Source organism: Pipistrellus hanaki (genome assembly GCF_964339955.1).
Source record: "Pipistrellus hanaki genome assembly, chromosome: 1".
Taxonomy (NCBI): domain Eukaryota; kingdom Metazoa; phylum Chordata; class Mammalia; order Chiroptera; family Vespertilionidae; genus Pipistrellus; species Pipistrellus hanaki.
Genome location: NC_140503.1, coordinates 183583646 through 183597188, shown reverse-complemented (window position 1 = coordinate 183597188; position 13543 = coordinate 183583646). Strand labels below are relative to the sequence as shown.

Sequence of the window (13543 nt, the reverse complement as noted above, 5' to 3'; positions counted from 1 at the left end):
AAAAATGCTCATTGGATAAAGCTTGAAATACTTTATATTTTGCAACAGTACCCCAAGACATTTTTTTAAGGAAGCCCCTTGATTATTCTAACTTACTTGCAGTGTCATAGAAACAGAATTATATGTCCAAGTGACATTTCCCATTCAGAATATCTGCTATGCTTCTAAGTAAGGAACTCTTGTGACCAGATATGCATATATTTGACCGTGTTGCTCTCCTCCTCCGTGTAGAGAGGACCATGAGCCCTCCTGATAAAACTACCATGTGTCATTACTACAAAGTCATTAGGTTGCATGAAGTTTCTGGAAATCCCAAGTGATATAAATGTTTACAAGGAGCAAAAAAATGTTTTACATCTTTAAATAAGCTTTTTGACTGCCAGGCAGCATTTTATGCCATTGTGACTGGAACCTAATGACTAATGTGAAATGATGTCGACATGTCATTTCACAGGTCAGTGGAAATGTAACTTGGAAAGTTTAATATGGTATAAACACAAATAACACGGTTTCTGAGAGTAGCGCATCTGAGTTAGGGTGGCTTGCTTGAAAAATTCTCTTGGCTGTCCATCATGCCTGAGTAGTTATTTCACTCCTTGATCGGGGGAGGCCTGGCCAAGGTCCCTGCGTGGTGATTCTGGGGGTTTGGGAAAGCAGGGTTCGTAGGCTCGAGAATGAGAATATGATTATCCTGCCAGCAATGGAACACCTCTTTGGCTACCACCTCACCTAAACCTTGATTCAATCCAAAAACTCTTCTGACTCACTGCAGTGTCGTGGAAAATCCAAAAATCAGCTAACCTTTCCCAATCGGACTCCTGCTATTTTCATTCACAGCACCCTGTACTGAACAGCTGGGGCTTTCCGAAGCAGGTGCTACCTACACCAGTACACAGAAAGAAATTCACAGCTTCCGTTGCCTCTCCGATTCCGTTATGCTAAACTCAGCAAATAGGTTAAAAAATGTGAATTGTTTGATTCCTTGTGATTTCAAAACCCCGCTAGTCAATTTGCCAAATTGTCTAGACACCCTCCCACCAAACATGACTTAGCTCGTCCCTATCGGATTGGTATCAGTTCTCTCCCTCTTTATTTGTCAGCAGGCAGAACTCCTTTCATTGCAAAGAAACGTAAATCACAGTATTATAATGTTCTTTTGCTCTTTTGACATAAAAGCATTTGCTTTCTTGTGTACACAGATACTTTTGTATATCTACCAGGCCCCAACAAATGCTAAATGGCAAGAATGAGTATTTCTGGAATCCTATGGAAATTTTGACAACATGAGACAGGTTTAACAGATGTCAAGAAAAGAAGGGTAGACTCCTTTTATAATTCAAGTTTCTATTTTGTATTCCTCTGTGAGCATTTTCTGACCAAAACTGCGGCTCCGTCTAGTGAAACTTGTATGATTTTCTGTAGTTGCTTTTTACCTTTGGAAGCCATTCCTAAAGTGTGCTTGATTGTCTCCTTTCTGTTAAGGATTTGATTAAAATATTCTAGCTGTTTCGGCCATCCCTTGTTGTGTGCTTAAAATATGTGATGTTATGCCTCTGCTATCTCAAAAACTATCTGTGGACAAGATCCACGAAGCCTGTAGACTGTGACCTCTACACATGGAAGAAGAAACAGATTTTTCCACCAAGCAGTGAATCAGTGAATAAGAAACTGTTCAGCATCCTCTGATTCCTGCCCCCTTTACCCTCCATGGCCTTCTTTTCTATTCGTAATCATTCATTGAGTAATTGTGTATTCCTGTACAATGCAAAACCAACTTACATGCAATCAGGTAAGGACACAAGACACACTTGTGCCCTCAATTTCAGGACTCACAGATACCCTAGCAGTCACAGGACTGTAGTTCACTCAGTAGTTGTGTTAACGATGTGGCTTTGCTATAAGCTAAGTTGCTGTTTTCTTTACTTTGGACTCCTCTAAGATTTTAAACGTTGCAGTGAATCAAAGAAAACACATGTGAAGGCCGATGTGAAAAACCATCAGCTATTCCTCCGAAAGCCGTGGTGCAGCTTCTGAAGTGTAGTTTATTGCTGTAAATATGTACTATTTATGTTCGCTTGTTTATTCCTAAAACAAATAAAACATTTTTTAGTCAAAATGCCTACCTGTAAAAAATTTACTTTGTGCCATTTTAAAAACATGCACAACTTCAGATATATTTGTGTAATATTTACAATGTTCAAAATTCTGAATCTATCATTGTAGAGCTTTTATGGTAAAATTTAATACAAAGCAAAACCCTTATATTTGGAAGAAATTCTTTGCAGTATTATCCAACAATTTGGGGGGGGGGGGGGGGGACACCAACATTTTTCCCTCAATTTCAGGACTTATTTCTGTACCACTTTGACTTAAAAATTTGAGAACTATCCTATATGATAAAAGGATAATATGCAAATTGACCCTAATGGCTGAACAACTATAACACTCTCTGACCACCAGGGGGCAGATACTAAATGCAGGAGCTGCCCCCTGGTGGTCACTGCGCTTCTACAGGGGGAGCATTGCTCAGCCAGAAGCTGCTTTCTCATGGCTGGCCAGCTCAGCAGCAGTGGCAGGAGCCTCTCCCGCTTCCATGGCAACACTAAGAATGTCCAACTAATGGCTTAGGCCTGCCCCCTGAGGGCTCCTGGACTATAAGAGGGATGTCCGACTGCCAGCTTAGGCCCAATCCCCAGGGGAGTGGGCCTAAGCTGGCAGGTGGACATCCCCTGAGGGCTCCTGGACTTCGAGAGGGATGTCTGACTGCCAGCGGGCCTAAGCCAGCAGGTGGACATTCCCTAAGGGGTTCCGGGCTACCACTCAGTGTGTGTGTGTGTATGTGTGCATGAATTTGTGCATGGGTGGAGTCTGGCCAGCTTGGCCAGGGGGAGGGGACATGGGCGGTTGGCCGGTCTGCCTGCTGATTGAACTAGTCTAAAGGACAATTTGCATATTAGCCTTTTATTATATAGGATATACACTGAGTGACCAGATTATGTGTTCAGAGATCACAATAATCTGGCCACTCAGTATATATATACTAGAGGCCTGGTATATGAAAATTTGTGCACTCAGGGGGTAGAGGGGTCCCTCTGCCTGGCCTGTACCCCCTCGCAGTCCTGGAGCCCTTGGGGAAGTCCGCCTGCTGGCTTAGGCCTGCTCCTCCGCAGTCGGACATCCCACTGAGGGGTTCTCAGCGCTGCCTTGGAGGCGGGAGAGGCTCCCACCACTGCTGCTGTGCTTGCCAGCCGTGAGCCTGAGCCCAGCTCAGATTTATCAGTATATCAGTCAGATTTCAATAAAGCATTTCGATATGCTAATGTAGTGGTAATGTGGTACTAAGCAGACCAAGATTTGTTTCCTTCTCAGAGAGGAAGTGCTGTATGCGGGGTAGAAATACAAGGACCTTCAATAATGACATGAGGAACTTGCACAAGATCAATCAACTACCTCCCTAAGCACAATTTAGTTCAGCTGATATATATATTCTTTCATAACCAAAATTTCCCAGTGAAGAAAGCATATTGATGAGCATTCTGGCACCAGCTTGTCTATAATCTTTATGCTATATAATAAAAGCATACTATGCAAATTGTCCCCTCACCCGGGAGATTGGCGAGGGGGTGGGGCCAGCCGGGATAAGGGAGGGAGGCACTGGCTGGTCCCAGAAAAAAAAGGGACCCAACCAGTGCAAGAATTTTGTGTACAGGGTCTCTAGTCTACTAGTGTGTGTATATATATAAAAGCCTAAGTGACCAGCTGACCAGACAGTAGCTATGACGCACACTGACCACCAGGGGGCAGACGCTCAACACCGGAGCTGCTGAGCTGCAGTCACTTGGCAGTGGTGGTTCTCATGTGACGCACCTGAAATCAGAGAGGAGGGAGCCTGATTCCAAGCTACGTCACCCAAGAACCGCCCTCTCACAATCCAAGACTCCTTGGGGGATGTCAGAGAGCTGGTTTCAGCCTGATCCCCGCAGGCCTGGCAAGGGACCCCACCGGTGCACTAATCCATGCACTGGGCTTCTAGTTAACTTATAAATAACTCAGTGTCAGAAGTCTAAGATACATTTTGAGAGCACCATCTAGATTACACTCTGATATGTTTTAACCTAAGTCTATCCTCATCTATATGTAATTGAGTAGTAATAATTGCTCTGGACACCTCAGCCTGATGCTCTGATGAGCTATAAAGCTTACAAACAGCAGGTACCAATTAATTATGTATTATTGCATTATGTAGAAAATAATTTGAAATAAAATTGTTTTTATTTGTTCAGAATGCTTATCTTTAAACTTAACTGAAATTAAAAATGATCTGTTTACCAACAAAGTTAACATCCAAAACTGTTAAATTCAATATTAAGAGTTTATAAAAAATGGACATAATTTTAGCTATTTGAACAGTAATATATAAACTATACAATGACATATATTCTTTTTATCAGCTCATGCCCTTCCAGCCAGCCATAGAAATACCAGAGTAGCATCTGTTATTGCACTCTTCCTGTTCTAGTATGATTTAGTTTATAGGATTCATAAACTCAAAATTGTCCATAGTATTTTCTAATTCATCTGAAGAGCTTCTTTCTTTAAGAATTTTTTCATTTTATAATCTTTGAAATATGAGTAAGATATGCAATTTCCTTAGTTATATATACCTTATACAGTCTTTAAAAGTTATTTATAAAATATCACAAATTAGTCATATATATATATACATTCTGTATATATCCATAATACACATATTTGCTATTCACATACTACTTTTAGCAAAAAGTTATTTATGCTTTGTATGTTAACATTAGTTTAGAGCCTATTTTTAGTTTTCAGTAAACCTCGGTATCTATAAAGATCTGTCAAATATTTAATAAATGAGGCAGGACAGTCATTATGAAAATATAAACTGCTACTATAGCTTTTTATCTTTAATTTTTTAATGCATTTCCTGTCAACCATATAATTTCCTGTTCTTTAGGGAACTTGATAAATTTTTATCTTTGTCATCTCAACACGGCTGCTTTCTCAGCGTAGCACAATAGCATATCGCAGGTTTTCTGAGCACACAGCATTCGCTGTCTTATCAGTTGTAACAGTGGAATCTGATGATGCTGGGATTCATCATTTCCAGTTATTTGAACTGCAGGATGACCTTAAAAACAAAGGGGAAAGGCACAGTCAGTTTATACCAGAACGATGCCAACGTCTGCTGTACGAGATGCTTTACAGTCTGTGAAATGGCTCAAGGACTGAAAACAAATATACTGCTCAGTAGCCGATGGCACAGGCCTGCCAGATCCATGGCTCAGAATCATTTCACGTTTATACCAGGCTCTACCACACTCCCGTCAGACCTTTAGCCCCATTCAAAGGCGAGCCAGTACCAGTCTGGTGACTGGGCAGGTAGACCATTCATCAAGGCACTAAAATAGCTGAAAAACCGCAGAGTATGAAGGGAAGCTGAAGTATACGAGGGTTTAAAAAAAAAAACACAGACACAACAAGATTGGTTTGTGGCAAGAGACTGGTAACAAAACTAACTTTAATCACTGAGATTGATCACTTGAGAAAATGCTGAGCAAAAATGAAGGGAACATACATAGCAAAGATAATTATTTTTATTTCTTCCTCAAGGCAGCAGTTTCTATGATTTAAATATTCTTTTTCTCATTAATAGAACACTGAGAATGGTTACTGTTATTTAGCCCTTTGTAAATGTAAAGCTTTTAGTCATTGTCATTTATTAGTTCTATCTTTTTATTTTTAATATATTTTATTGATTTTTTTTGCAGAGAGGAAGGAAGAAGGATAGAGAATTAGAAACATTGATCAGCTGCCTCCTGCACATCCCCTACTGGGGATGTGCCCACAACCAAGGTACATGCTGACCAGAATCGAACCTGGGACCTTTCAGTCTGCAGGCCGGCGCTCTATCCACTGAGCCAAACCAGTTTTGGCTCATTAGTTCTATCTTGTCTCAACCTAATTTTGTCATAACTATAAGGCATATTTTTGTCTCCTGTAGTTAAAACAATTTTCTACTATTTGTCCAGTTAAATAAGACACTCTTTTTTTCAAGATCACGCTATTTTAAATCATAAAAACTCTTCAGAATTAACTAATATCATATACCCAAGGTAAAAAAAAATAATTTTTATCATTAATGTGCAATGGAGCAAAATAAATCTAGCTGTTAGAACAGCACTATTATTCTTTCAAAAATAACTACTTGATCAATTATGCTCCAAAGTAATTAAAATTACAAGTTATAATTAAGATAATGTCTAAATCTAAAGATCCATAACAAAGTATTTTCTGTGCTTGACATAAAATATCAGGAAGAAAAGAAATATTAACAGCATACTATGAGTTTTTTCTTACATGGCTCTATTGGTGTCTATCAAAACTTAAACATTTTAAACCACAAAACAAAATTAAAACAATCACCTTATTAGCTGCTTCCAAGGAATTTATTAGGTTCTTTAGCTCTTCTTGAGTCATTTCAATAGAATATGGTTTGACTTCACCATTTTCTTTTACGTCTAGATGAAGGTTTAAAAGTGGCATTTGTAATGTTGCAATTTTGTCACTGGAAAGTGCAAGCTGGTTAAAATGAGGAAAACAGTAATTAATAGATATTAAACAGGCCTATATTAAATAGGCATCAGAGCTTATGAACAACACATTTTATAAAAAATAAAGTACTCCTATTCACTGTCAGGTACAGGGAAAGGTGGAACAAGTAGCATCCAATAGATCTAAAATACAAAAACTGTTCTTTATTACTCTCCTTGAAAAGTGTTTTTAAATGCTGTTTTAATAACACATTACAGATTTTCCTTGGAGATAGAAACACCTTGACCAATTTTGGGAAGACTATAACATCTAGAAAATTCCAGGCTGAAACAGATGTTAAATATATACATACTAGAGGCCTGGTGCACAAAAATTCGTGCACTGGCGAGGAGGGGGTGTCCCTCAGCCCAGCCTGCCCCATCTCACAGTCCGGGAGCCCTCAGGGGATGTCCTTCTGACCTCCCTCTGCGGGAGGCAACTTGGCTGATCAGGGGAAGTCACAGCCCCCATCACCCTGCTGCTGCTGCCACTGCCGGCTTCAGCAGCCACCAAGGTGTTTTCATCAACAGGGACTCCAGTCCATTCACTAAGAAAAAATGACAACTTTCTTTAGGCATTTTCAAGAGTGTCTTTCATAGGATATGCATTTCTTTCTTTCTTTTTTTTCATCCTCACCTGAGGATATGTTTCCATTGACTTTTAGAGAATGTGAAAGAGAAAGGGAAAGACAGAGAGAAACATCAAAGTGAGAGGAACACTTTTGTTGGTTGCCTCCTGCATGAGCCCTGATCTGGGCCCTGGCCAGGAAGGAGTCTGGAACCTAGGTACATGCCCTTGATCAGAATCGAACCCAAACCCTGCTGTTGGCAGGCCGAGGCATTCTCTACTGAGTCGAACCGGATAGGGCAGGATATGACATTTCTTAGCCCTCCAGCAGCAGACCTTCGTTTTTTCCTCCAGGAGTGTGGTGGAAAAACCCTAGATGACCTTCTTGGATTCTTACTACCCAAATTACCAAGAGCATTGCGAGTGGTGTACCCAGAGCTTAGCCAATGAGAGGCCAGAAAAGGTGCCAGCTGCCGTGGCTGCGTGGAGACACAGAGAGAAGAGGTCCTGCTGGCTGCAGGCCTGCGAAATCTGTGGCTTGCCTCACCATGCACGCAGTCCCCTCCTGCCCACCTGAGCGTGCAACCTCCTCCTCCTTGTGATGTTACAGCGTCTTGGACAATTTGCATATTAACTCTTTATAGATAGATAGATTAGATCGATCGATCCACTATTTGAAACATGTAATGATTTACAGCTCCAGTTAATGAAATTTATCATTGTAAAGTTATTACACCTGGTTTGGATACTTATAATATATTGATGTCCAGTTAATACAAAAGATATAATTTTAATTGTCTTTGATATCTTTATGGGACATTGCATTCTCAAAATGAAATTTTAGATGTGTACTATAAAAAAATAAACATATCTTCCTATTCAAAAACTGAAATAAAAACATACTCCTAAATAAATAGATTCGCACCTTTAACTGCCAATCAAAATCCTGTAGCTGTGCAGAGGAAATATCAACTATTTCATTTAACAGAGTCTGCTTAATTTCATCTTTTCTACTTTTCAAGCATTTCATGATAGCTTCTTGATGAGATGAATTCAACTGATTCAATTGCTGAGATATCTATGAACATAAAAAGAAATGGTTATAAGTGAAAGGACCTCTCTATTTAAAATGTAAACACATAGTTCCACTCTCCTTTCACATACCGTTTAAAATAGTAAATGAGGAAGAAAAAAAAAAAAAATATATATATATATACTTGTCACTATGAAAATAAGATGAGAATACATAACCAGCAAACTAGGTTTTAACAAATTTTTGCAAAACAGAAAGTAAAAGTGCTGACTGATGAAGAGCATGAACGTGATTATATCTGGAGACCACCAAAAAAAGCTGGTGTAATTATATTAATATTAATATATCAGAAATGTTAACAACTGTTTAACTGTGGTAATGGGAATGTAGGTGTTAGCTACTTAACTTTCAGTTTTCTTCTGTAACATTTAAATGTTTCACAACTTAAAAAATATAAACAAACAAAATAAAACTATAAAACCCAGAACTTCTACAATGAGATTTTCTACTTACAATGAGGTTTTTCCTGTTAGTTACTTACCAATGATGGCCCTTATAATATATAGTGTCCTAAAGACCAACTTAATAAAAAAAAAATCTGAACACTATTTATTATTTATTATAATATATAGGAATTTAGACTACCGTTACCTCTTCATCAGATAATTTTTTGCCCACTACAACTTTGAAAAATTTGGTAATATCTTCCAGAACATGCATCCATTCTGTGGAATCCCAAACACTTTGATAATCCTGGTAGAGAGGATAAGTACGGCCACAAATGCCATCAATTATTTTGTGAAGAAGCTAGAGTAAAAACAAAATAAATGTAATTATGAATAAAGTTATAAACATATTTATTTCCCTTACAGCAAACATGAACTTCTCTTGTTGAAAGAAATTCATATCATCTGCAAGAGCAGCTGAGGTTGAAATGTAATTATTTATTTACTTTTCTTAATCTTCACAGAAAATATCTTTTCCATTAATTTTTAGAGAGAGCGAAAGGAAGGGAGGAAGGGGGCAGAGAGAAAGAAAGACAAAGAGAGAGAGAGAGAGAGAGAGAGAGAGAAATATCTATGTGAGAGACACATTGGTTAGTTGCTTCCTACATGCACCCCAACGGTTTATGTGCCCTTGACGGGGAATCAAACCTGCGACCCTCAGGGGTGAGGGCCGACACTCTAACCTCTGAGTCACACCAGCCAGGGTGAAGTGTACAAGTAACTGCTTTTAACATTATTTTATTAATGAAAAGTTAGAACGTCTCACACACACACACACACACACACACACACACACACACGTACCATTTTGTCCATGTTCAGAAGCTAAAAAGTTACACTAGTGTTTTTCCAATGTTACTGAAAGGAAGATGGTGAGTATAAAGGATTCATCTTGGGATTCCTTAGACATTGTATGTATACCAATTACAACAAGTGTAACTCTTAGAGCAAAGTCTTTTACTGTAGATCTACTACATTTTCCCCTTACCTCCATTTTTCACCACATTCATACTTACTTCTTTGGGTCCACCCAAGAAAGCCCTCAGTGCCTTTCTCTTCCTTTTTTATATTCCTTTTTCTCTATCCTACCTTAATATCAGCAATGGGAATCCTAACACATACATAGCTGAACACAGTAATTAAGACTGCAAATTTTGGAATGAAACTGGCTTGTCTGAATATTAGTTGTACTACTTAACTAGATTTGTCAAGTTATTGAAACATTCTGTGCTTCTGTTTCTCATGTATAAAATAGGACAATATCCATACCCTTGTAATGTTGTAAGGATTTAGAAAGAATACATGCAAATCTCTTGCCACATTGCTAGCTTATACAAGGCACTTAAACATTGCTAGCCATCATCATCATCATCGTCGTCATCGTTACTACTACTACTACTATGTTCCATGCCTTTAACATATATGAACTGAGTACCTACTATGCCTGCACTATTCTAGGCAAATGAATAACATGGTATTCTTCCTCAGGGGCTATTTATGTCTTACAAAAAGAGCATTTCAAGCCAAACAGGTTCGAAATGCATTTTAGCAGCCAGTCTTTCACCTCTTTCCCCCTGGATCATATCGACTCCATTTTAAGGAATAACTTCTCTATAACACCACACATATCAGAACAGAGATGAGCTCCTGGTGACCCCACTTCCAAAGGCTGGCGAATGCACCATGTGAATTTCTTCATTTGTAAAATCAAAGGAAAGGGTTAAGAATATGTTGTTGTTATTGTTTATCCTGCCAGGAATTAAGTAAGTTCATCCCTTCTATTCAAACCCCGCCCCCACCACCGCCACCCTTTCCCCACTATAAAATGGAACAGAGACAAAAGGCAGGCCAACTTTGGAACTTATAGAAGGTACTTACCACACACCCCTCTATCACGTTATGTAGGCTAAGCACCCATGCCCACCCTTCCCCCATACTGAATGGAACAGAATAGGGAACTTACGCAAAGCTGCCCATCATTGGTATCCAGATGACTGTTGCAATGATAAAGTGAGTTTAATGTACATCAACTGATTACTTTCCTCAACAAACATCAATTTAAGAACCACCTTAGGCCAGACACAATTCTCAAGAATTGGAGATATAGCCGAAACTGGTTTGGCTCAGCGGTAGAGCGTCGGTTTTGCAGACTGAAAGGTCCCAGGGTCTATTCTGGTCAAGGGCATGTACGTTGGTTGTGGGCACATCCCCGGTAGGGGGTGCGCAAGAGGCAGCTGGTCGATGTTTCTCTCTCATCGACGTTTCTAGCTCTTTATCTCTCTCCCTTCCTCTCTGTAAAAAGTCATTAAAATATATTAAAAAAAAAAAAAAAAAAAGAATTGGAGATATAAAACAAGTGACTACCCTGAAGGAGTTCAGAGTAGGAGAAAGACCAGTGGCAAGAGGATCAGTTAAGATGTGTTCAAGGAAGACCTCACCAGGCCTGAACTGCTGGGGAACGGAGATGGTGGAAGTACACATAGTAACATACTAATTGTAGTACCAACTGTCAGTCCCAGTCTGAGGTCAGCAGGCAGAGAACCACAGCTCCCAAAGCGAATGCTGAAGCTCCAGGTCACATATACCGCTTTCTCTGATGGCCAGCAAATTTCCTTCAGGTCTAAGACTTGGGGCGCTAAGTTTTTTGCTTGAAAGTTCAAGGGGTGGGGGGGAAGCCCCACTTCTCAGTTAGATATTCCTGGTATAGCAACCACTGGGCTTTCTTCCTTTCACAGTTCACAGTCAAAATGCCGTTATACGTACTTACTGTCTCCACATTTCTCTCATCTTTCAAACTCACTCAAGTTTTGCTGCTGCCCAAAGCAATACTTCAAAATGTCAGTGCCTTGCCAAAAGCGGTTTGGCTCAGTGGATAGAGCATCAGCCTGCGGACTGAAAGGTCCCAGGTTCAATTCTAGTCAAGGGCATGTACCTTGGTTGCGGGCACATCCCCGGTGGGGGGGTGTGCAGGAGGCAGCTGGTCGATGTTTCTAACTCTTTATCCCTCTCCCTTCCTCTCTGTAAAAAATCAATAAACTATATAAAAAAAAAAAAAAATGCCAGTGCCTTTCGTAGTAAGGCTAAACACAGGAGCATGGCATCGTCAGACTCCAGCCACCTGACTCCTGCTCACCTGCCTTCGCTACCGCCTCTGCTTCTCTCTGCATTCCAGCCTTTAAGAATTATAGCAAGTCCTCGAAGCCCCCTGGGCGGTGGCGGTGGTGGTGGGGACTTCTTCTTCTAGCCTTTGTAGCCTGTTCCTGTCTGAAACATTCTCTCCCCTCTCACTTCTCTGGTTCCTACCCATCCTTCGGGACTAAACGTAGAAATAAATCTAGATGCTGCTGCTCTGAAAACCTTCCCTTGCCCCTTCCAATCTGGGTTGCTGGGTTCAAACCCTTCAAACTCATGACTGCAGGTTTCCTTCCTGGACAGCAAGCTCCCCCAGGGCACAGACTGGGTCCCAGTGACCATTCCTCCTTACCCCCGGGGCACTGGGCGCGCGGCCGGTGTCAGGAGCAGCGGGATGAACAACTGAATGAGGCTTTCTGCTCAGGCTGGAGCTGCCGGCCTGCATGTCCTCTGGATGGAGTCTAGGGAAAGGCCGCCCTGGAACTCACTACCTACTGCAGTCACCACGTTACTGGCAGACTCCGCTTGCCAATGTCTTTCCTGCTCCCTCAAGGGGCCCAGGTATGCTTGTCCAGGTCACCACGGTAACCCGGGCACGAGGCACTGTGCCTAGAGCGGAGGCAGCGTCCGGGAGGTATATGTTGAATGAATGAGTGAATGAATGAATGAGTGAGTGAATGAAACTTAAGTGAGAAGCTGCAAACCACCGGTCCAGAAGATAAGCTCTCACAGACTACGTGGCAGTTCCACGCCCCCCCGGGGTCACTGGGTCCCGGGCCTCCCCAGGAAGCAACTGACCTCCCCAGGGAGCAATGGGCCTCCCCAGGAAGCAAAGGGCCACCCCATGGAGCAATGGGCCTCCGCCACCAGGTGAGGGTGCGGCCGGTCCCGCAAAGTCTGCGCCCAAATCCCCCTGAGGGGCAACTCCCGGCCAGGGCGAGGGGGTGGCGCCCCAAGTCTCGGCCTCCACAGCTCACCCGGAGGCACAGGGGGCCGGACACCCGAAATCCCGCCCCCACCCCTCCCTTCCCGGGGCCGCGCGCCCAGCCCGCTGGCCAGGCGGTCCCGCAGCCCCGGCCCCCGCCGCCGCCGCCGCCCGCGCCCCCCTCACCTGCAGGCCCCGCTCGGCTGGGAGCTTCTGCAGCCGCCACAGCGGCGCTCCCTCTTCCGACTCCATCCCTGGGCGAGCTGGGGTCCGGGTCACGTGACAAGGCCCGGCCGGCCGCCCCCACGTGACTTCGGTGGGCGGGGCCGGGCGGGGCGGGGGCGCTCTGGCGCGCGTGCGCAGAACTGCAGCCCAGCCTTTTCTGCCTGCTGTTGCATGGCTGAAGCACCGCTGTAGGGTTACTTTGAAGGCAAGTTTGCAAGCTTCTCAAAGTCTTCAACTTCATTGAGAGTTTTACTGAGCTTTTTCTGCACTCTTTATTTTTTTTTTTAATTTTTATTTATTTATTTATTTATTTATTTTTTACATATTTTCTTGATTTTTTTTTATTGCCCCCCTCCCTCCCTCCCACACATCCCCTCCCTCCCCATAGTTTTATGTCCATTGGTTGTACTTATATGCATTTATACAAGTCCTTCGGTTGATCTATTATCTCCCCCTGATATCCCTACCCTCCCCACTGTAATTTGACAGTCTGCCTGTTGCTTTACTTTCTCTATATCTGTCTCTTGGTTCATCAGT

General features: G+C 42.0%; 1 protein-coding gene across 1 annotated transcript; it reads right to left on the bottom strand.

The window, feature by feature from the left end:
- Positions 1-4253: 4253 nt before the first annotated feature.
- On the bottom strand, positions 4254-13088 carry COMMD8 (COMM domain containing 8). The gene is made up of 5 exons (XM_084890942.1): positions 12968-13088; positions 8870-9025; positions 8111-8263; positions 6451-6606; positions 4254-5155 (listed from the first exon to the last, which is right to left on the bottom strand). The coding sequence occupies exons 1-5, from the start codon at positions 13031-13033 to the stop codon at positions 5135-5137; spliced, it is 552 nt and encodes a 183-aa protein (XP_084747068.1). The 5' UTR covers positions 13034-13088; the 3' UTR covers positions 4254-5134.
- Between the last annotated feature and the right edge of the window lie 455 nt (positions 13089-13543).

What these genes read in the sequence shown, in the direction of transcription:
- COMMD8 (XM_084890942.1), bottom strand. Translation starts at nt 13,033, where the DNA reads ATGGAGTCGGAAGAGGGAGCGCCGCTGTGGCGGCTGCAGAAGCTCCCA. An exon ending in ATTTTGATTGGCAGTTAAAG is followed by an intron (nt 6,607 to 8,110) that starts GTGCGAATCTAT and finishes CATTTTAACCAG; the next exon opens with CTTGCACTTTCCAGTGACAA. An exon ending in CCTTGGAAGCAGCTAATAAG is followed by an intron (nt 5,156 to 6,450) that starts GTGATTGTTTTA and finishes TTTGTTTTTAAG; the next exon opens with GTCATCCTGCAGTTCAAATA.